General features: G+C 43.4%; 1 protein-coding gene and 1 long non-coding RNA gene across 11 annotated transcripts in view; one reads left to right on the top strand and one right to left on the bottom strand.

The window, feature by feature from the left end:
• Window positions 1-648: 648 nt before the first annotated feature.
• LOC118364072 (epithelial discoidin domain-containing receptor 1) overlaps window positions 649-24,659 on the top strand; it is an 83,424-nt gene continuing 59,413 nt past the window's right edge. For 2 of the 4 annotated variants that reach the window (XM_052489769.1, XM_052489768.1), the window contains exon 1: window positions 3,506-3,526. In XM_052489769.1, the coding sequence (XP_052345729.1) occupies window positions 3,525-3,526 (2 nt within the window). In that variant the 5' untranslated portion in view covers window positions 3,506-3,524. Of the gene's footprint in view, window positions 1,022-3,504; window positions 3,527-24,659 lie in introns of those variants that run through there. The other 2 variants (XM_052489770.1, XM_052489771.1) reach the window with 2 other exon arrangements.
• Window positions 20,277-21,967, bottom strand: LOC127914304 (uncharacterized). Of its 7 annotated transcripts, XR_008087962.1 has the most exons (8): window positions 21,810-21,967; window positions 21,473-21,755; window positions 21,313-21,420; window positions 21,091-21,185; window positions 20,916-20,969; window positions 20,795-20,861; window positions 20,656-20,709; window positions 20,277-20,463 (listed from the first exon to the last, which is right to left on the bottom strand). It is a non-coding gene; the product is annotated as an uncharacterized LOC127914304 (long non-coding RNA). The 7 variants fall into 7 exon arrangements; XR_008087961.1 differs by lacking the exon at window positions 20,656-20,709 and having other exon boundaries at window positions 20,297-20,368; window positions 20,423-20,463; window positions 20,795-20,969; XR_008087964.1 differs by having other exon boundaries at window positions 20,297-20,368; window positions 20,615-20,709; window positions 20,849-20,969.

The raw sequence follows: 24,659 nt of genomic DNA, 5'->3' as shown, positions 1-24,659 counted from the left end.
TATGGCCCAGGGGTGTAATAGTATACAGTTAAAGTGGCAAACTCTGTAATAAAGTTTACTTTTGGGGTAAATCCAAAGAAAGAACCCTAGATATATGTAGGCTACTGGCAACAGCTATGATGAGTGGATTGAAGAAGTGATAACAGATGAAAGTGTGCATCCCAAATGGCACCCTTTCCCCTACAGTGCACTACTTTGACCAGGACACATAGTCAAAAGTAGTACACTGTATTGGGAATTTGGTGTCATTTGGGAGACAACCGAAGTGTTGTTTTTGATATCTCACATAAAGTAAGGATGTTGATGCTGAAAACCAGGATACAGTTACCCAGACAGAAAGGTCGATTTTGTTAGGCTACATGCAAGGGATTAAAAAGGTAAAATACCTCTGTTTTTTCCTCTGTATTATATTTCATATTCCCCCAATCTCTCAATTCCTTTAACAAATAAAAATCACTTTATACCCAGGGGCTTACTCATATTTACAGTGCTGTTGTCGGGCCATGGGTCCCACCCAGGGCGACTACTGATTGGCTGTTTGATGGTAGAATATTCAACAAGCACCTGGCTAGCTGTTGTGATTGGACACAGCCAGTGCAGTTATGTAAATGAGCACCTGGTGCTGGCCTCTGGGTGAGCTGAGGTTGGAGCAGGGCTCTGTGTGCGCAGCTGAAGCGAGGTTTCCGCGGTGAAGTAGACGAATAGAGAGCGACGAACAAACGGAACGGAGATATGAACGGTTTTCTCGTCCCGTTCTCACTTTAATCTTGACAAATGTGAGCTAGACAACTTGACATTTTCATCTAAGTTTTTGGACGTAACGTGTCGCCTATTTTGGAGTGCTTTGTTGTTTTCACAGTTTAAAGAAAGGTCGAACGCGCCGCGCTACAACTGCAGGCAGCGTTGGATTATTCCCGTGGCGGAATATTTTGGTGGACAGTCACAGTCCGACACATTGCGCACGGGATATTCAAAACATTTAGAAGTTGCGATTGGTGTCTCATTTCGCCGTGACTTTTAGGTAAGTGGTGAAAACGACATAACGTTTATGCATTGATAAAGAGGTTACATATCAGTACGCACTGTCAATAAACGCAAAATGCTCAATCACTTTACTCATGCCAGTTAAGGAGCTGCTGTGGGTAGGCTATCTTAGACGGTTACATGAGGTATTTATGTCCGTTTGTCTGTGAATGGGTGTTTGTGGGCCTCGCTGTGTCGATTGGCGTCAAACAGTCTCGGGGTAAGGCGGGGAAGGCTAGTTTGGACTCCGGCCATGGCACTCTGGAAGCGCATAGTGAGGTGTAACGTTGCAACCACATTGCTTGTTTGCCTGGCCTGGTGATTTGATAGTCTATCTTCCACGAGTCAACGAACTAACTACTTAGTTATTACATTGCATCATTCACGTCTTCATTGGTGATATACAAAGTAGCTTGTTAAGGCTATTGTAATTAGGCTACATTGTATCCCTGCAGTATAAAAAGTAGCCTAATGTATAGATAGCGTAGTTACAGTACATTGTATCTCTCTAAGGGACAAAAGAACTGATAACCCATAACAGCTTCTTATTAGACCACATAGTCTTAACTGCTCTTCACGTCATTCTATTATTTGATAGATGACCACTGTAATACCTGTGTATAAACAGTGTATTACCTAAAAAACACACTATCAGTTGTTCAATCGTTTTTTGTTCTTAGTAGGCCACCTATATGAAATAGCTGGTCTGCTTTAGGCCAAGGTCTATGTGGACATTTAGTTCTTTCGTGCATATCCTTATGTAGGCTACATTTTCCATGAGATCTCTTAGGTGCTTATCTGATTTACTGCCCACAATTGACCCCCCTAACGCATTCCATACTAAATAAGCTTCCAGTGACATGGTTCGCTTTGAATGACCCAGTCTGTAAACTATAGAACTATAGAGGTAATGGGCCGATTCTATTGATATGGTGCTCCTCAAACCCAGTCGGTGTTATACACAATACATTCTACGGATGCTGAGTACTAAAACTGTAAAAGGAAAAGGCTCAACAAAATCAAGGCTCCTTGATGTGAGAAGAATGGGGTCAATAAAACGTTGAATGTCTACCATGATGACCTCATAGCGCCCAGGTGGCCATTGTCACACCGAGATGGAACATGGCGCGGTTATTGACCTTGCGACCTCGCGCAACAAGCAGGTGACCCCAAACAAGGCAGAGCCGCTTGGATTTCGTCCCCGTGGGATACACCAGTGTAGCGAATGGGGAGTTCTCCTCTGGGAAACAATCAGTCACTGGAACAAACCAGTGTTTGTTGTTGGGCTGGGGGGGGGGGTTGTTTAGCTGCCTGTGGTTTTGTTAATAGATAAAAAGACAATAAAACCCTTTTCCTATCCTCTCTTTCTCTCTCTCAGTTCAATTCAAGGGGCTTTATTAACATGGGAAACATGTTTACATTGCCAAAGCAAGTGAAATGGATAAACACTAAATATTACTCACACAAGTTCCAAAATAATAAAATAATTTAAAATGTCATATGTCGATATACAGTCTTGTAATGATAGGCAAATAGGAAAAGTAAAATAAATAAACATAAATATGGGTTGTATATGAAATGGTGTTTGTTCTTCACTGGCTGCCCCTTTCTTGCGGCAACAGGTCACACATCTTGCTGCTGTGGTGGCACACTGTGGTATTTCACCTAACAGATATGGGAGTTTTGATTTTTTTTTCTTCAAATTCTTTGTGGGTCTGTGTAATCTGAGGGAAAATGGCAACCTTTCTCAATAGCAAGGCTATGCTCACTTAGTCTGTACATAGTCAAAGGCTTTCCTTAATTTTGGTATTCTGCTGCTGTGTACTCTGTTTTGGGCCAAATAGCTTTCTAGTTTGCTCAGCTTTTTAGTTCATTCTTTCCAATGTTTCAAGTAATTCACTTTGTTTTCTCATGATTTAGTTGTGTCTTATTGTGTTGCTGTCCTGGGGCTCTGTGGGGTATTTGGTAGTTTTTAAATATTTTATTAGGATCCCCATTAGCTGTTGCAAAAGCAGCAGCTACTCTTCCTGGGTTCCACACAAAACATGAAACATGACATAATACTGAACTTTAATAGACTGTGTTTGTGAACAGCGCCACAGGACCAGCTTGCTTAGGGGACTCTTCGCCAGGTTCATCTCTGTAGATGATGGCTTTCTCTCGTGCTCTCTCTCTCACTCTCTCTCTTTTTCTCTTTCTCTCTCCCCTATTTCTCTCTCTCTATGCCTCCTCTCTGTCCCCTACTCGCTCACTCTCCCCTACTCCCCTCTCCTGTGCTAGTAGTACCAGTGAAGAGTCAGGACAGAGAGGAGGAGCATTGTGTTGATAGATAGACCCTAAGGGATCTGTTCTATCCCTGTCTAATGGGCATCTGGATGCTAATTCCTCCATGTCGTCCGAAGAGGATGGTTGTCATTTCATAGTCTGGTTCTATCAGCTGTAGAGAAGAGACGAAGAGATTGACATATTATAGCCTACAGTATTTAGATCAAACTTCAACAATGTGAGTATACCGCTGCATACAAATTGGATTCTTGTGAATTCTTTGGAGTTTTGTACAGGAAAGATGAATTTACAGAGTCAGAATGATTTTCTTTGTAAGTGCTCTATGCAAGTTGTCTGTTCAGTTTATCAGTAAGACATATCTGTTGGAAGCATTTTAAAATAATAATGAGCAAATATTGTACAATCCAGGTGTGCAAGGCTCTTAGAGACTTACCCATAAAGACTAACAGCTGTAATCGCTGACTAAGGTGATTCTAACGTGTATTGAGTCAGGGGGTTGAATACTTATATAATCAAGGTATATTAGTGTTTTATTATTATAATTTTTTTCACTTTTGACATTGCAGAGTATTTTGTGTAGATCATTAACAACAAATCAATTTTAATCACACCTTGTAACATAACAAAATGTGGAAAAAGTCAAGGGGTGTGAATACTTTCTGAATACACTGTAGATGCATGTAATTACACAAAGGCATGCATACCACATTATCAGTAAAATGTAATAAACGTGACAAAATGGATTATGGGAAATAAGCGGTATCCAGTCATACAGCAGTATGTTAAAGATGAATAATTAATATATAATGTAACTGGGTTTAGGTGATTGTGAAGCATTCAGGTTTAGTCTCCGCCAGTATACAGTCACACAGGTTAATCATTGACCTCGCTGCTGATGACACCATTGTCCTCTTTTTCAGGTCATTGTGTTTATGAGATGTAGTGTTAGGAGAGAGACTGTAAAGTTAAATGACGGGATCTCGCATGTAAAAAAATAATAATATATATATATATATATATATATATATATATATTTTACCGGTTCATGAAATGTGGATCAAAATAACAAATGAACCACACACTGCCTGCTTGCAAAACCTCACCTCTTTACCTCTTTATTGCAATCTACTGTATTTCAATAGTCAATGCTTCCATCTATCATTGAGGTCTGTTGAACTAAACATTGGCTATTGAAATAATAAAGAGCTGAAACTTTGCAAGCATAAACAGTGTACAGGATTTAGTTTTATAATCTGTAATCTGCGATTAAAACATAGTAATATAGCATCCTTTTATGGAGTGTATGGCTTGTATGGAAACAGTTATCTAGTCGTCCATATTACTGGGGTTTGTTTTGGACTAATTGGCTCCCAACAGGCTGTCCGACCTCACGTTCAGGAATAACATGCTCAGACAAAGTAGTCTTTTACGGGAGACACATCCAAAAAGAAACCATTGGCTATATTGTTTATCTCTTGTCCTAAACCAATTTCCCCTTGGTCTCGACAGCTTGCTAGATATTTCAATCCAAATTCTTTCCCATACTTTTCTCTTGAGCATTTGAATGCCTGTCAAAGAAAGAGGAAGAGAGAGATGAAGAAAAGAGAGAGAGAAACTCTAAATTGCATAATGGGCGGTGACACTTAAAAGCGGGATGTGAAGTCTTTTTGGGTTCTGTGTGTCGGTTTGTTTTAAATCTAAAAGGAAACCATTTCTGAGACCCATTTGATCTCCCTCTCTCTATCCGTCTCTCCCTCTGCCCCATCCAACATACCTTTATTGCAGTAATTTATCATTCTGCCAATCTGTCTCTCTCCAAATCTCTCTGAACATCTCCTCTTTCACTTTATCTTCTACCACTCCCTCTCTCTCTCTCTCTGTCCCCCTCCGGCTGAAGCAGCATTAGATCATTTTCCCTTTATTCCTTTCCCTCATCCTCCCATCTCTTTATCATTAACACCCCCCTCTGCCTCCACTCATCTGTGAGGTTACCGTCCTCCCAACCCTGATAGATAGTGTTGGTATGGGGCTGGGTAAACAGTTTGTCTATTGACTGTGGCTGGACTGTTTGAATGAGTGAATCTGTCAGTGTATCTTATCTGGGGATCTCACATACCCTCAGCATATCATGCCAACATAAGAGCTGACTGGAATTCCTCTGTCTGCATGCAGTATAATGAGGACATCTTCAGGGTTGTTCATTTCAGTGATACAGTCAGGAAGTATTTGAATAGTGAAGTGTGTGCCCCCAAACAAACTAAAAGGCATTTCACATTATTATATTGTAATGATTTTACTGAATAAATTCATTTTTTTTTTTTTAATGAGTCAGAGTCACTGGGCTCTAACAAGTGTCTCTCCACATTCTATATGACGGCTATCATATTTGCCTACGATAAGTATGGAAACGAACAAACTTCAGTCGACTTAAATCTAAAATAATGAGTTATTTTTCTTTCATCTCTCTCTCTCTCTCTCTCTCTCTCTCTCTCTCTCTCTTCGTTGACTCCCGTGTTACAGTATGCCACCCCCGCAGTCATTACTCAGGGCTTCCAGACGACTCTAGAAAACTTTTGAAAAGCATCAGGTTAAAAATGCCACGGTGCCATGCTGAACAACAAAGAATAGCTTATTTTATAATTTTGCGTCCCAAATTGCACCCTATTCCCTATATATAGTGCACTACTTTTGACCAGAGCTCTCCTAGGCCCTGGTCAAATGTAGTGCACTATATATAGGTAATAGGGTGCCATTTGGGACTGAGCCTATGTCTCTTTATCACCTCAGTGTTCTGAGTAACACCATCCCTGTTGAGGTTCTGACTATGACATCAGCCTTCCCCTTCCAGGCATTAGGACCAGGATACTGCTGTGTGAAGTGTCAGTGAGCTCTTTTTAGGAGCAGAGAGAAATGAGCTGGTAGAGGGATCAACCGATGCCTGAGTGGTGTAAAATGATAATGGGTGTGTTCATGTGTGTGTCAGCGTGAGTTACATCTAGTACCAGACTCCACGTTAATCAGGAACTACTCCAGAGCCCAGATTTGGTTTGTTGTGTGTTTGAATAGTCCAGACTGACATTAAACAGCTCTGAGGGTGTCTTCAGCCTTCCCCTGCGTGACCATTTATTTGTCTTGATGAAGAAGTTGGTTAGTGAAGTCTGTTTTCTCACTGCGGTTCTAAATGCTGAGCCTCGTACAACACATTCCGGTTTGACCTGCTCTCTCTCTTTTCTCTCTGTCTCCAAACTATTCCTCCCTCCTTTTCCCTCCTGTCCTCCTTTCCATTTCAATGCTAAGTCACTGGGTGAATCATTCTCACCCTCCTGCTGCCAAGGTCCCGTCTTTGTCTAACGCTGTCTAATGCTTACTCTATATTTCTGAGTCAGGCTTCTCTCTGCTCCTCTACTCCTCTCTACCACTTTTTCCTCCTCTACCAGTTTCTCGTTTCTTCTCCTCTCCCCCTTTTCTCTCCTACTCTCTCTCTCTCTCTCTCACCACCATAGTGGACCGGGCGGCAGTCCGTTTTCTCTCCCCATTGTGAGAGTAGCACGGTGTCGTCACGTATTTCTCCTTTCTCTCATCCCCTCTTTCTCTCCTCCCCTTCATCCCCCTTTCTTTCCCCTCTCCGCAGACAGGTGGCAGTGAGACAGTGTAAATTGAATTCAGGGAATTGGTCTGAGGCCTTGTGTCACACTAGAACTGTAACAAACCCTCAGAGGCCCAGTATAGCTAGAGTCAGTCTAGCATCACAGATTGATATTCACTCTATCGCTAGTATGTCATTAGGATGTCAATGCTACTAGAGCTGTATCACATAATTTGTATAGTATGTCTCATATGGAAAACAGTTAATCATAAGTTAGATAGGTACTGTTATTCCTATGCCTAGGGCTCAATTCAGTTAAAACATCATCATTCTTTTTTCAGCGCAAAAATTTTCTCACCAAGACTATGTTTATAGCTTGAGACTTAAAGAGATTTGACAGGTTCTTAATTCAGATTCAGTGGCAGTACACCTCCCTGGATTTTCGTGACTGCACTTCTCTCCCATCTAGGGCGGCAGGTAGCCTAGCGGTTAGAGCATTGGGTCAGTAACCGAAAGGTTGCTGGTTCGAATACCCGAGCTGATCAGGTGAAAAATCTGTTGACGTGCCATTGAGCAAGGCACTTAACCCTAATTTTCTCCAGGGGCGCCATACTACTGTGGCTGACCCTGTAAAGCAACATATTATACTGCACCTATCTGGTGTATGTGACAATGAAACATATACTGAACCACAATATAAATGTAAGATGCAACTATTTCAAAGATTTTACTGAGTTACAATTCATATGAGAAAATCAGTCAATTGAAATTAATTTATTCAGCCCTAATATATGGATTTCACATGAGTTGGTCATAGATACCTAAGATAAATGGGCCTCACATTGGGCCTCAGGATCTCATCACTGTATTTCTGTGCATTCAAATTGCCATCGATAAAATGCAATTGTGTTTGTTCATAGCTTATGCCTGCCCATATCAAAACCCAACCACCAAAATGGGGCACACTGTTCACAACGTTGACTTCAGCAAACCGCTCACTCACATGATGCCATACACGTGGTCTGCGGTTGTGAGGCCGGTTGATCGTATTGACAAATTCTCTAAAACGATTTTGGAGGAGGCTTATGGTAGAGAAATTAACATTCAATTATCTGGCAACAGCTCTGGTGGACATTCCCGCAGTCAGCATGCCAATTGTATGCTCCCTCTAAACTTGACACCTGTGGCATTGTGTTGTGTGACAAAACTGCACATTTTAGAGTGGTCTTTTATTGTTCCCAGCACAATGTGCACCTGTGTAATGATCATGCTGTTTAATCAACTTCTTGATATGCCACACCTGTTAGGTGGATGGATTATCTTGGCAAAGGACAAATGCTCACTAACAGTGATGTAAACAAATTTGGCCACAAAATTTGAGAGAAAATATATATATATATACAGAACACCTTCCTAATATTGAGTTGCACACACTTTTGCCTCAATTTGTTGGCCCATGTTTACCACAGTGCAGTTGTATCAAGGTGGCTGGATGTCCTTTGGGTGATGAACCATTCTTGATCCACACAGGAAACTGTTGAGCATGAAAAATCCAGCAGCGTTGTAGTTTTTGACACACTCAAACCGGTGAACCTGGCACCTACTATAATCCCCTGTTCAAAAGCACTTAAATATTTTGTCTTGCCTATTCACCCTCTGAATGGCACACATACACAATCCATGCCTCAATTGTCTCAAGGCTTAAAAATCATTTAACCTGTTTCCTCCCCTTCATCTACACGGATTGAAATGGATTTAACAAATTAAATCAATAAAGAATCATAGACTAACCAGGTGAATCCAGGTAAAAACTATGTCATGGAAAGAGCTGGTGTTCCTAATGTTTTGTACACTCAGTGTATGTATCCAGAATATGGATTATGGAGAGAGGGAGTGTAGCTCCACTAGGACAGGTGTAATCATCCGTTTGAGGCCCAGAGCAGTTCCCTGGACGTGCACCGACAAGTACGGAGATCTTAGCCCCGTCTGAGAAACAAAACAAAACCGTTGGAGTAACAGACAGTGAGAGTGAAACAAAATTCTTGTCCCGTGGGAACCTATTGGAGTCCCACTCTGAGTCCAAAATGGCACCCTATTCCCTACACAGTGCTTTACTTATGAACAGGGCCCTTTTTTTCTAAATTAAAAAATAATAATAATATTGTAGATTGTGGCTTATATCAATGTATTGTCTGCATCATTTCCATTCCCCTTAGATTACATATATATATATTTTTAAATGTATGTATATATGTATGTGATGAGTAACCTTGCCGGAGACTTGAAAGCTTTTTCAACTTCTAGATCTGATGCCGAGGTTTAAGCTCAGTGTGCTAACGTGGTCTAGATCTGATGCCTAGGCTTTAGCTCAGTGTGCTAACGTGGTCTAGATCTGATGCCTAGGCTTTAGCTCAGTGTGCTAACGTGGTCTAGATCTAATGCCTAATGCTAACGTGGTCCTCAGTGTGCTAACGTGGTCTAGATCTGATGCCTTGGCTTTAGCTCAGTGTGCTAACGTGGTCTAGATCTGATGCTTTAGCTCAGTGACTTTGATGCTAGGCTTTAGCTCAGTGTGCTAACGTGGTCTAATGCTGGTCTACGTGGTCTAGATCTGATTAGGCTTTAGCTCAGTGTGCTGATCTGATGCCTAGGCTTTAGCTCAGTGTGCTAACGTGGTCTAGATCTGATGCCTAGGCTTTAGCTCAGTGTGCTAACGTGGTCTAGATCTGATGCCTAGGCTTTAGCTCAGTGTGCTAACGTGGTCTAGATCTGATGCCTAGGCTTTCAGTGTGCTAACTCAGTGATGCTAAGCTCAGTGTGTGGTCTAGATCTGATGCCTAGGCTTTAGCTCAGTGTGCTAACGTGGTCTAGATCTGATGCCTAGGCTTTAGCTCAGTGTGCTAACGTGGTCTAGATCTGATGCCTAGGCTTTAGCTCAGTGTGCTAACGTGGTCTAGATCTGATGCCTAGGCTTTAGCTCAGTGTGCTAACGTGGTCTAGATCTGATGCCTAGGCTTTAGCTCAGTGTGCTAACGTGGTCTAGATCTGATGCCTAGGCTTTAGCTCAGTGTGCTATCTGATGCCTAGGCTTTAGCTCAGTGTGCTAACATGGTCTAGATATGATGCCTAGGCTTTAGCTCAGTGTGCTAACATGGTCTAGATCTGATGCCTAGGCTTTAGCTCAGTGTGCTAACATGGTCTAGATCTGATGCCTAGGCTTTAGCTCAGTGTGCTAACGTGGTCTAGATATGATGCCTAGGCTTTAGCTCAGTGTGCTAACATGGTCTAGATATGATGCCTAGGCTTTAGCTCAGTGTGCTAACGTGGTCTAGATCTGATGCCTAGGCTTTAGCTCAGTGTGCTAACATGGTCTAGATCTGATGCCTAGGCTTTAGCTCAGTGTGCTAACATGGTCTAGATCTGATGCCTAGGCTTTAGCTCAGTGTGCTAACATGGTCTAGATCTGATGCCTAGGCTTTAGCTCAGTGTGCTAACATGGTCTAGATCTGATGCCTAGGCTTTAGCTCAGCAGTTTTAAGTTGGTCACGTACACAGTTTAGCAGATGTTAAAGCTGGTGCAGCGAAATACTTGTGTTACTAGCTCCTACCAATGCAGTAAAAAGTAAAATAGCATGTCAAGAATCCAGTATATATATACATATGCGTTGTGTGTATAAACAGTGTAACTAAAATGACATGTACAGTGGTAGAAATATTAGAATGAGCTACACTAAGTAACCAAACGTATGTGGACACCTGCTCGCTGAACATCTCATTCCAAAATCATGGACATTAATATGGAGTTGGTCCCCTTTGCTGCCATAACAGCCTCCACTCTTCTGGGAAGGCTTTCCACGAGATGTCGGAACATTGCTGCGGAGACTTGCTTCCATTCAGCCACAAGAGCATTAGTGAAGTAGGGCACTGATGTTGGGCGATTAGCCCTGGCTCACAGTCGGTGTTCCAATTCATCCGAAAGGTGTTCGATTGAGTTGAGGTCAGGGTTCAAGTTCAAGGGTCAAGTTCTTCCACACCGATCTCAACAAACCATTTCTGTATGGAACTCACTTTGTGCACAGGGGCATTGTCATGCTGAAACAGGAAAGGGCCTTCCCCAAACTGTTGCCACAAAGTTGGAAGCACAGAATCGTCTAGAATGTCTTTGTATGCTGTAGCGTTTAAGATTTCCCTTCACTGGAACTAAGGGGCCAACTTTACAATTGGCACTATACATTGGGGCAGGTAGCGTTCTCCTGGCATCCGCAAATCCCAGATTAGTCTGTCGGACTGCCAGATTAATCACTCCAGAGAACGCGTTTCCACTGCTCCAGAGTCCAATGGCAGCTTTGCATTGCGTGTGGAATATAAATATATAAAGTGCATTCTGAAATTATTCAGACCCCCAAAAATACATTACAGCCTTATTCTAAAATGTATGAAATAAAAAAACATAAATCTACACAAAATACCCCATAAAGACAAATCAAAAAACGTTTTTTAAAATTTTTAATTTGACCTAATTTATAAAAAATATAATAATAATAATACAAAAATATATAATAATAGTAAATAGAAATACCGTATTAAGTATTCAGACCCTTTGCTCTGAGACTTGAAATTTAGCTCAGGTGAATCCTTGATGTTACTACAACTTTTTTTTCTTCTTTTTTTCCCCCTGTTTTCCCCCCAATTTCGTGGTATCAAATTGTTTTTTTAGTAGCTACTATCTTGTCTCATTGCTACAACCCCCATACGGGCTCGGGGGAGACGAAGGTTGAAAGTCATGCATCCTCCGATACACCAAACAATTTTTATAAATTTGTCAACATTGCTAAAAAAAACGTTTTTGCTTTGTTATTGTTGGGTATTGTGTGTCGATTGATGAGGGAAAAAAACGTTTAATCCATTTTAGAATAGGCTGTAACGTAACAAAATATGGAAAAAGTCAAGGGGTCTGAATACTTTCCGAATGCACTGTATGTATATGAATGGTGTGTATGGACAGTATGTGAATAGAAAGGGTGTGCATAGCAGTAGTTATATACTAGCTAATGTCTCGATGTAATAAATAGGATTTAGCTCAATGTTCTAGATCTAATGCCTAAGCTTTAGCTCATTGTGCTAATGTTGTCTAGATTCTCCCAGGTGATCTTGGTTCCATACGGGCTTGGATCCATACTCCGGGAACAACAGAGGAGTTTTAGTTAATTGTTCAGAATTGTACAGGTTCCGTTTCTCCAATCTGCAGTGTGGGCGTATAGGACAGAGGTCTAGGGCTATTATGCCCCAACAGAAAATGAATATTCCTCCTTTTGATTCTGTCATCTTGATGCAGATCAATGACAGGGAGCAAAAGCATGAGTCAGTGTTTGGCTTTAGGACTACTTACAGACTTTGTAATTAAGCTCAAAACTCCATTAAATGTGCTAGTTTGAATCTATTCATTATTAGTTTAGTTTTGCTTCAGGATGAAAAAAAGTATTACTATTTAACATCCATACATGTTGTATTGACGTCCAACTAATGGCTTCATATGGCTTCTGTTGCTGTTGACGACCAAGCTTCATTTCCCCAGCAGGACAACCTGAACCTGTGGTCTTCAATCATCATCTGTCTGCTTTACTATATAGGCCAGTGGTGGTCGGTGCCTTTTGAGATGAGGGAGGATTTGAAAACTTTTTCACAGCGTATTGGATGACTGTCATCCATGTTCCATTCACCCAGCTCAATGTAACATCGATAGGTTTAGGCTTCTACATGATACTCACATTTTCATGATGTTGCTACAACCTAGCCTATGAATTAAAGTTTACAAACGTAGGTGCACAGGTCAAGAGAATTTTGAGTAATCAAGGTGACAGAGTGAGACATTCAATACCGGCTTCCACACTCTTGCCTGCACCTAGCTGATCTGTGGTGTAATCATTAGTCCAACAGTTGCAAATGACCGTTTCTATTAGACAAATTCTGGTATGTTTATCCCCGTTTCGTTCCGTTTAAGAATTGTTTTTCAACAGAATCGTCAGAATGAATACACCCCTGATAACACACAAACACAGTTCAATTTCATAGCAGCCACAGACTTCCTCTGGAAGTTGTCATAATTACTGAGTCAGTCTATGGAAGGGGGTGAGAACCATGAGCCTCCTAGGTTTTGTATTGAAGTCAATGTATCCAGAGGAGGACAGAAGCTAGCTGTCCTCCGGCTACACATGGTGCTACCCTACAGAGTCCTGCTGAGGCTACTGTAAACCTTCATTGCAAAACGGTGTGTTTTAATAAATTATTTGGTGACATTAATATATTTAGTATAGTTTTATCTAAAAACGAGAACTTTAATGTTTCACTATTTTTATGAAATTCACTGAGGAGGATGGTCCTCCCCTTTCTCTTCTGAGGAGCCTCCACTGATGTAGACATACTGAAGAATGTGCAGTCGTAGAAATACAGCTCTTATGGAGCTGAGAGGGAGTTAGAGTAAGGAGTACTGGGGAAGGCCAAGATGACCTGATCCTAACTATGAGAGGAGGGGGCTAGGGAAAGGGAAAGGGAAAGGGGGAAGGAACATAATGGAGTAACTGGAAGTTTTACTCCCTTAATGATTGACTTCTACTTGGCCCAAGCTGCATATAATGAATCAGAGTTTATTACAATACTTTTTTACTCCTGTCTCATTTCCCTAAAGAGTTGATTCATTGGTCTTTGTTGCATAAATATTTTGTCTGTCAGTTCCTCGTCGCTTAGATTGGTTCAGAGCAATGTTATTGCATGGCATAAGTTTATGGTGTTGGCACTGGCAGTTAGGTGAAGGGAAAGTGTACTTATGTATGTGTGTGTGAGTTGTTGAAATGGTGTTTTGGAAAGCAGAGAGCCATTGTAATGAGTCATGCCACACTTCCCAAGGCCAAACTATTTCTGGAAATTAGTTCCCTTTCTTTCACTCTCTCTCAATCTTTTTCTATCACCGCCCGCTTTTAAAAATTACTTTTATGGGCCTCCCGGGTGGCGCAGTGGTCTAAGGCACTGCATCGCAGTGCTAGCTGTACCACCAGAGACTCTGGGTTCGAGCCAAGGGTCTGTCGCAGCTGGCCGCAACCGGGAGGTCCATGGGGCGACGCACAATTGGCCGAGAGTTGGTAGGGCTATCCATGTCTCATCGCGCACTAGCGACTCCTGTGGCGGGCCGGGCACAGCGCACGCTTACCAGGTCGCTAGGTGTACGGTGTTTCCTCCGACACATTGGTGCGGCTGTCTTCCGGGTTGGATGCGCACTGTGTTAAGAAGCAGTATGGCTTGGTTGTGTTTCGGAGGATGCATGGCTCTCTCTCCCCTCTCTCCTTCCTCACTCTCAAGCATGTTCTTAGTTTCTCTCTCCATCTGTCTTTCACCTCTCTCATCACTTTTTGTCCTTTTTAAATGACTCACTTTTCCTCTTCCTGCGCCATCCTGTCAAAATCAGTTCAGATTCCAAACTTCTGACTGGATGTACTTCCTGCTGACTGGTACTTCCTGGTATTGATGAAGTGTCAGCTGACACATACTAGTGAATCACTGGATGACTGAATGACTGGACCGCTGACTGACTGACCAACCAATAGTGCTGTTACATACAGCCTCATCATAGAGGATATCCACCACAGCCATTGTTCCCAGACAGATGGCTTCATTCCATCTGTGTGTTTGTTGTTCTTGGAATCCAGTGAGAGGATCCATATGTGCCATTGAAGGACAACGCACCACGCTACACTCCTCTCAGACACAATTCTCTTAGACCATCGATGAGACAATACTGTGCAGCTCTATTCATCGACCTGGCCAAGGCTTTTGACTGTCAATCACTACATTCTTATCGGCGGACTCAACAGCCTTGGTTTCTCAAATGACTGCCTCGCCTGGTTCACCAACTACTTCTCAGACAGAGTTCAGTGTGTCAAATCGGAGGGCCTGTTGTGCGGACCTCTGGCAATCTATGGGGGTGCCACAGGGTTCAATTCTCGGGCCGACTCTTTTCTCTGTATACATCAATGATGCTGGTGATTCTCTGATCCACCCCTACACAGACGACACCATTCTGTATACTTCTGGCCCTTCTTTGGACACCGTGTTAACTAACCTCCAGACAATCTTCAATGCCATACAACTCTCCTTCCATGGCCTCCAACTGCTCTTAAATGCAAGCAAATCTAAATGCATGCTCTTCAACCGATCGCTGCCCGCACCTGCTGCACCAGCATCACTACTCTGGACGGTTCTGACTTAGAATATGCGGACAACTACAAATACCTAGATGTCTGGTTAGATTGTAAACTCTCCTTCCAGGCTCACATTAAGCATCTCCAATCCCAAATTAAATCTCGAATCAGCTTCCTATTTCGCAACAAAGCATCCTTCACTCATGCTGCCAAACATACCCTTGTAAAACTGACTATCCTACCGATCCTTGACTTCGGCGATGTCATTTACAAAATAGCCTCCAACAGTCAGACTGCATCCAATTTGCTGAGTAATCACAGTGCCATCCATTTTGTCACCAAAGCCCCATATACTACCCACCACTGCGACCTGTTTGTTCTCGTTGGCTGGCCTCGCATGCCTCGCTTCATATTCGTCGCCAAACCCAGTGGCTCCAGGTCATCTATACGTCTTTGCTAGGTAAAGCCCAACCTTATCTCGGCTCACTGGCCACCATAACAGCACCCACCCGTAGCACGTGCTCCAGCAGGTATATTTCACTGGTCACCCACAAAGCCAATTCCTGCTTTGGCCGCCTTTCCTTCCAGTTCTCTGCTGCCAATGACTGGAACGAACTGCAAAAATCACTGAAGCTGGAGACTCATATCTCCCTCACTAACTTTAAGCACTAACTGTCAGAGCAGCTCATATATCACTGCACCTGTACATAGCCCATCTGTAAACAGCCCATCCAACTACCTCATCCCCATACTATTATTATTATTTTTTGCTCCTTTGCACCTCAGTATCTCTACTTGCACATTCATCTTCTGTACATTTATCACTCCAGTGTTTAACTGCTAAATTGTAAATATTTCGCCACTACGGCCTACTTATTGCCTTGCCTCCCTAATCTTACCTCATTTGCACACACTGTATATAGATTTTTCTATTGTGTTATTGACTGTATGTTTGTTTATTCCATGTGTAACTCTGTGTTGTTGTTTGTGTCGCACTACTTTGCTTTCTCTTGGCCAGGTCTCAGTTGTAAATTATTACTTGTTCTCAACTGGCCTACCTGGTTAAATAAAGGTGAAATAAAAAAAATGTATCAAATAAAAATGTCAATATCCCGATCGATCGAAGACCGGGTCAAAACTTTGTTGGGCAACTGTCCAAGAGGGCAGCCATCTTCCCTCGGCTTCAGTGACCAATGGTGTTCTGAGAACAATAACCAATGACATGGAGGAGCAGTACATTGAGTCAGATTGTTTAATAATACTTCAGGGAAAGGGTATCAGAACTTCTTGCAGGATTAGCAAAAATCCCTGCTGGATAGTAGCTCAGCACTCTAACTGCCACTATTGTTCTTCTGTCCAGGTACTGCCCCTCAGAGCCAGTATCAGTGTTACCAGGCTAACAACAACCATGACCTAGCCTGGTCTCTGATCTGTTTCTGCTGTATTGTCAACAACAGCATAAATAAACAAAGGAGATCAATGAGTTAGCCAGCTAACTTGCCTAACTATTCTGAAATAACGTTGTCGTTTCTTTAGAAAGATAAGCTTGAAATGGGCATGGTCTAATTGACTCAACAACCAATAACAAAATCCAGAAACCCGGTCTTAAACGGGCCCCGGGGCTAAATTATGAAAGACCGTCGTATCGATACGCTCAGACGTTATCGGTTCTGGTTTCGGCACTGGAGAAATTAAGAAAATACATTTCCTATTGCTACATAAATGTTATTTTGCACATTTTATCTCACCAACCGTTTCCAATTTGCAATAAGATTAAGACATTTGTCTATGATGCATTTTCATTATTCCCAATTCAGAAGAGAACTCTCTGTCGTGCGGAGCCTGTCTCTCTCTCACACACACACACAAGAAAGACCCTGCTCTTCGTTAGTGACGATGGTGGAGAGAACTAAACGTTCAAAAGTGTGGTTCCACTTTACCAGAGTCGATGCTGACAATGCTCGTTGCCGCAAGTGCAACAAGACTTTTGCTCGTGTTTCCGCCCTTACAAGCAATCTGTCCAAACATCTATTGAAAGTGCATCATGTACAGGCAGAGAAATGCACCGTTTTCGAATGCCTAGCTCGTAGTTCATCTCTCGTTGCCCGATCTACGTTAGGTATGTATGCTAGCAGCCTAGAGCCAACACACAGAGTTAGCTAGATTGATTATGAGAACATGGGTTCATGACCAAAAGGAACCATTCGCCAGCTGATTGTTTAGCTGTGGGTGCGTTCAAAAATTAAATCACCAAGATTTTGCAACTTTTTTGTTAAATTTGCAGCAACAATGAACCAACCTGCTGCTCTCTCTAATACCGCTGGTCCAAGCCAAAGACAAGCCCAAAGCCCCTTCACGCTGGCAGCTAGTGGGAGGATGACTGAGGAGAGGGTGAATGAGTGCCACCTAGCCGAGACCAAGTTCATAGTGAAAGGCCTACACCTCTTTGCAACAGTGGAGTCCAAGGGCTTTAGGTAACAGTCTGTCAGTATATATATTGAGTTGTATTCATGTTTAGGATATAGTAGTATAAAAGGGTTGTATGTTAGTCCCATCACTCCACAATACAATACACAACAACACAATAATTCAATAATGATAATTAAACACATGAAAACTATATTTATTTTACTGTAGGGAGATGAGCAAGGCACTCAACCCCAAATATACCCCTCCCTCCAGGAGTTACCTCAGTGACACATTCATTCCTACCTGGTATGGGGTAGAAAAGGCCAATGTGATCACTGAGCTGAAGGACGTGCCAAAGCTGGCCATCACATCAGACGAGTGGACCAGTGGTCCTGGCAGAGGCTATCTCCCTGTTACAGTGCACTACAGAAGCCAGAGCAGTGTAAAACAAGGTCCTCCACACCAGGGCAGTGTAAAACAGAATGTCCTCCACACCAGGGCAGTGTAAAACAAGGTCCTCCACACCAGGGCAGTGTAAAACAGAATGTCCTCCACACCAGGGCAGTGTAAAACAGAATGTCCTCCCCACCAGGGCAGTGTAAAACAGAATGTCCTCCACGACAGGGCAGTGTAAAACAGAATGTCCTCCACACCAGGGCAGTGTAAAACAGAATGTCCTCCACACCAGGGCAGTGTAAAACAGAATGTCCTCCACACCAGGGCAGTGTAAAACAGAATGTCCTCCACACCAGGGCAGTGTAAAACAGAATGTCCTCCACACCAGGGCAGTGTAAAACAGAATGTCCTCCACACCAGGGCAGTGTAAAACAGAATGTCCTCCACACCAGGGCAGTGTAAAACAGAATGTCCTCCACACCAGGGCAGTGTAAAACAGAATGTCCTCCACACCAGGGCAGTGTAAAACAGAATGTCCTCCACACCAGGGCAGTGTAAAACAGAAGGTCCTCCACACCAGGGCAGTGTAAAACAGAAGGTCCTCCACACCAGGGCAATGTAAAACAGAAGGTCCTCCACACCAGGGCAATGTAAAACAGAAGGTCCTCCACACCAGGGCAGTGTAAAACAGAGTGTCTTCCACACCAGGGCAATGTAAAACAGAAGGTCCTCCACACCAGGGCAATGTAAAACAGAAGGTCCTCCACACCAGGGCAATGTAAAACAGAGTGTCTTCCACACCAGGGCAGTGTAGAACAGAAGGTCCTCCACACCAGGGCAGTTTAAAACAGAAGGTCTTCTACACCAGGGCAGTTTACAAATGGCAAACTGGCAAAGTAGTGTCAGAGGAGATCTCAGACATTCTGGAAGAGTTTGAGACAGAGCCGAGCAAGATTGTAGCTGTGACTGTTGATAATGCTGGCTATATGGATGTTGCCATCAAGAAAAAATAGGACGCTTTGCAAACACCTTGAATCTGGCAGCGCAGAAAATCTACAAAGTGACTTCCATTGATAAATGACTCCCGAATCAGAACAGTGGCCGTGTGGTTCAAGAGATCCTCTATGTCCAAAAGCAGCAGCTCCTTGGTAAGAAGCCAGTTCAATTTATTAAAGTATTATTTTGAAATTCCCACATTTAACAATTTAATTCGATATTCAAGTGTGCGGTAATTAAATGTATGTTATTTTTTGTTGTTTCAGGCCTTCCTCAACACTCACTCATCCTTGATGTGAAGACCAGATGGAACTCTATCTGGTGTTAATGATAGAGATATTCATGGTGCAGTATCCAGCCATACAAGCAGCAGCCTTGGACCCACGACTGTGAAAAGCAATGACCAAGGACAACCTGGACCGTCTGAAGGACGAGGACTTCCATAAGGCTGGAGTTTGTCCAGCTCATGGGAATCTTTTATACATCCACAGTGTGTGTATCATGTGAAAAGAATGCCACCTGTGGACAGATCATATCCATCCTCCACAAACTGGAAGAACACTTCACTGTGAAGCATGAAGATACAACGTTGGTGGCAACCATCAAAGAGAAGGTGTTGGGAGAACCTCTCTGAACGCTATCAGGATGAGGACATTCAAGCCTTCCTGCACGAGGCCACAGCAATAGACCCCAGATTTAAAGGGGGCCCGGTGAGTGACGCCATCCGGGACAGGCTGAGGGAGGCAAATTCTGAGGCCAATGTGACAGGAGCAACACCAGGGCTGCCAGAAGAGCCGGAGCACCAACAACAGGAGGAGGAGTCTGAAGGAGAGGAAATGGAGGAGACAGTCACTCCATTGTACAAAACAAAGAGTGCCTTGGAGGAGCTGTTCTCAGAGGAGGACAGGGAGTTGAGGTTGACGATCCAACAGGACACCTCGTCCCTCACCCTTAGCGAGCGTGTTGACCTAGAGGTGGAGCTCTACAAAGGCCTCCCATCTCCATGGCTGAAGATCCTGTGATGTGGGAGAAGAGATACTCTGCCCCTCCTCACAAACATTGCAACAAGCTACCTCTGTGCTCAAGCCTCCTCCACCCCTGGCGAGAGGGTATTTTCGACTGCAGGGAACACAATAAGCCAGGAGAGGTCCCGACTTCTGCCAGAGAAGGCAAATGCAGGCCCCACCCGTGTTGCTCTATACCACTGTTAGTCCTTCTGCAGTTACCGCAGGCCCCTCTAACAACACTGTTGATCTTTCTCCAGAAGAACTGCTAAGAACTGTTAGTCCTTCTGCAGCCCACCTACCACAGGCCCCACCTGTGTTGCTCTATACCACTGTTAGTCCTTCTGCAGTCTACCTGCAGGCCCCACCCGTGTTTCTCTATACCACTGTTAGTCCTTCTGCAGTCTACCTGCAGGCCCCACCTGTGTTGCTCTATACCACTGTATTGTCTTTTACAGTCTACCTGCAGGCCCCACCTGTGTTGCTCTATACCACTGTTAGTCCTTCTGCAGCCCACCTGCAGGCCCCACCCGTGTTGCTCTATACCACTGTATTGTCTTTTACAGTCTACCTAGTCCTTCTTGTGTTGCTCTATACCACTGTTAGTCCTACCTGCAGGCCCCACCTGTGTTGCTCTATACCACAGTCCTTCTGCAGTCTACCTGCAGGCCCCACCTGTGTTGCTCTATACCACTGTATTGTCTTTTACAGTCAGGCCCCACCTGTGTTGCTCTATACCACTGTTAGTCCTTCTGCAGTCTACCTGCAGGCCCCACCTGTGTTGCTCTATACCACTGTATTGTCTTTTACAGTCTACCTAGGCCCCACCTGTGTTGCTCACTACAGTCTACCTGCAGGCCCCACCTGTGTTGCTCTATCGTGTTTTTACCACTGTAGTCTACCTGCAGGCCCCACCTGTGTTGCTCTATACCACTGTATTGTCTTTTACAGTCTACCTGCAGGCCCCACCTGTGTTGCTCTATACCACTGTTAGTCCTTCTGCAGCCTACCTGCAGGCCCCACCTGTGTTGCTCTATACCACTGTATTGTCTTTTACAGTCTACCTGCAGGCCCCACCTGTGTTGCTCTATACCACTGTCCTTTTACAGTGCAGGCCCCACCTGTGTTGCTCTATACCACTGTATTGTCTTTTACAGTCTACCTGCAGGCTCTATACCACCCCACCTGCAGGCCCCACCTGTGTTGCTCTATACCACTGTATTGTCTTTTACAGTCTACCTGCAGGCCCCACCTGTGTTGCTCTATACCACTGTATTGTCTTTTACAGTCTACCTGCAGGCCCCACCCTGTATTGTATTTTACAGTGTTGCTCTATACCACTGTATTGTCTTTTACAGTCTACCTGCAGGCCCCACCTGTGTTGCTCTATACCACTGTATTGTCTTTTTTTACAGTCTACCTGCAGGCCCCACCTGTGTTGCTCTATACCACTGTATTGTCTTTTACAGTCTACCTGCAGGCCCCACCTGTGTTGCTCTATACCACTGTATTGTCTTTTACAGTCTACCTCTGCCCCACCTGTGTTGCTCTATACCACTGTATTGTCTTTTACAGTCTACCTGCAGGCCCCACCTGTGTTGCTCTATACCACTGTATTGTCTTTTACAGTCTACCTGCAGGCCCCACCTGTGTTGCTCTATACCACTGTATTGTCTTTTACAGTCTACCTGCAGGCCCCACCTGTGTTGCTCTATACCACTGTATTGTCTTTTACAGTCTACCTGCAGGCCCCACCTGTGTTGCTCTATACCACTGTATTGTCTTTTACAGTCTACCTGCAGGCCCCACCTGTGTTGCTCTATACCACTGTATTGTCTTTTACAGTCTACCTGCAGGCCCCACCTGTGTTGCTCTATACCACTGTATTGTATTTTACAGTCTACCTGCAGGCCCCACCTGTGTTGCTCTATACCACTGTATTGTCTTTTACAGTCTACCTGCATGCCCCACCTGTGTTGCTCTATACCACTGTATTGTCTTCTGCAGGAAAATATTGTTTATTTAATTTGTTTTACATTTCCATCACCACAACATTAGTCTATAATAGCAATGTTTTGAACAAATTACTGATTATTTTGCTGTAAATAATTGTTTATTTTATTTATTTACATTTCAGAAAATAAAGCAGGGTTAATTCTGTTCTTAATTTGTTTCGGGTTGTTTTCTTGTAAAAAAAATAACCAATAAGAATACCGTTAAAGTACCGGATCGATAAGCAGTATCGGTAAGAGTAGTAATACCATCAAAATCTTAACGATACCCATCCCTATATCTAAGTTTGGCTTTTTAATTAAACAAAAAATCGACAGTTATTTCTACTTGTTAAAGTTAGCCTGCTAACACATTGATCCTACTTTGTAGTATACCCCTATGATGTGTCAAGACCTCACAAACAGATCTGGGACCAGGCTATCACTGACTCACAGACAAAACAACAAAACCATCTGCTCTCGTTCAGGAAAGCCTTCAAGTGCCGCCTTGTTTCCCCGGCTGACGCCATTGAACACTGTAAGTGCTTGGAAGGTTAAAAGGTGTTTCCATCTATCCAGGACTCACCGGATGGTTGTGCCTCAGTGACTCCCTCTACTCCCTCTACTGGGTCTGACGGAAACCCAGAACAAAGACCTCTCTACTCTCTAACCTCCCCAGTGGGAGGGTTACTATTACGTCTGTCTGTCTGACTGACTGGCTGGCTGGCTGACTGGGGAGAGAAATTGTCTGTCTGTTTTACTGACTGGCTGGGGAGAGAAACGGTCTGTCTGTTTTACTGACTGGCTGGGGAGAGAAACGGTCTGTCTGTTTTACTGACTGGCTGGGGAGAGAAACAGTCTCTGTGGCTGCTGTGTTCATGGACTCCACACAGAGAAGACGGAACACAGAGAATATAATAGATTTGGAATCAGCTCCTACCCCAGGTCCAAACTCAACCCCTTAGAATTAGACTGAGTGGAACGAACATTCCAACTCAAAGTTGGGCTTGATACCATCAAGTCATATAGTATGGCAAACTCTCATAGTATGGCCCAACTTGAATGGGTGTTTTAATGGGCACTATTGATCTTAGCAGTTACCAGACAATCACATTATACACTGAACAAATATATAAATGTAACATGTAAAAATGTCAAAGATTTTACTGAGTTACAGTTCATATAAGGAAATCAGTCAATTGAAATGAATAAATTAGGCCCTAATCTATGGATTTCACATGACTGGGAATACAGATATGCATCTGTTGGTCACAGATACCTTTAGAAAAAGGTAGGGGCGTGGATCAGAAAACCAGTACGTTTCTGGTGTGACCGCCATTTGCCTCGTGCAGCGCGACACATCTTCTAGAGTTGATCTGGCTGTTGATTGTGGCCTGTGGAATGTTGTCCCTCTCCTCTTCAATGGCTGTGCAAAGTTGCTGGATATTGGCAGAAACTTGAACACACTGTCGACTGTCGATCCAGTGCATCCCAAACATGCTCAATGTGTGACATGTATGAGTATACAGGCCTTGGAAGAACTGATACATTTTCAGCTTCCAGAAATTGTGTACAGATCCTTGTGACATGGGGGTGTTCATCCATGAAGAGCACACTTCTCCAGTGTACCAGTGGCCATCAAAGGTGAGCATTTGCCCACTGAAGTCGATTACGACGGAAAACTGCAGTCAGGTCAAGACCCTGGTGAAGATGAGCTCGGAGGGGAGCTTCCCTGAGACGTTTTCTGACAGTTTTTGCAGAAATTCTTTGGTTCATCAGTCCAGGTGGCTCGACACAGATTTAATTTTATTTATTTATTTTATTTAACTAGGCAAATCCATTAACAAACATATTTATTTACAATGACGGCCTACACCGGCCAAACCTGGACAACTCTGGACCAATTGTGTGCCACCCTATGGGCCTCCCAATCATGGCCGATTGTGATACAGCCTAGATTCAACCAGGGAATCTGTAGTGATGCCTCAAGCACTGAGATGCAGTGCCTTAGACCACTGTGCCACTCGGAAGCCCTGGGTTGGATGATCCCTCAAGTGAAGGAGCCAGATGTGGAGGTAGGCGTGGTTACACATGGTCTGCGGTTGTGCTGCTGATTGGATGTACTGCCAAATTCTCTAAAACAATGTTGGAAGTGGCTTATGGTAGAGAAATTAACATTAAATTATCTTGCAACCGCTCTGATGAACATTCCTGCCGTCAGCATGCTGAATGCACGCTCCCTTAAAACTTGAGACATCTGTGGCATTGTGTTGTGTGACAAAACTGCACATTTTAGATAGGCCTTTTATTGTCCCCAGCACAAGGTGTACCTGTGTAATAATGATCATGCTGTTTAATCAGCTTCTTGATATGCCACACCTGTTAGGTGGATGGATTATTGTGGCAAAGGAGAAATGCTCACTAACAGGGTTTTAAACAAATTTGTGCACAAAATTTAAGAGAGACGCCTTTTGTGCATATAGAAAATGTCTGGGATGTTTTATTTAAGCTCGTTAAACATGGGATAAACACTACATGTTGCGTTTTATATTTTTTCCCAGTATAGTTTGGAATGCAAATTACAATGTGATTGTCATGTGACATTGCAGTGCCAAAAGGAATCCAAACTCTTTTGTCAAACTTTCTCTGAAGCATACTTTTTTTACAAGAGCCTTTCTTCTCCCTCCCTCACTCATTCCCTCCTCTCTCTCTGTCTGTTTTATTGTTGTGTGGTGGGACAGCTGTTCATAACCATTCATTAGCACTGGATTAGTCT

This window comes from Oncorhynchus keta, chromosome 31 (assembly GCF_023373465.1).
Source record: "Oncorhynchus keta strain PuntledgeMale-10-30-2019 chromosome 31, Oket_V2, whole genome shotgun sequence".
Taxonomy (NCBI): Eukaryota; Metazoa; Chordata; class Actinopteri; order Salmoniformes; family Salmonidae; genus Oncorhynchus; species Oncorhynchus keta.
The sequence above is the reverse complement of the archived record's forward strand: the minus strand, read 5'-3'. Positions and strand labels throughout refer to the sequence as shown.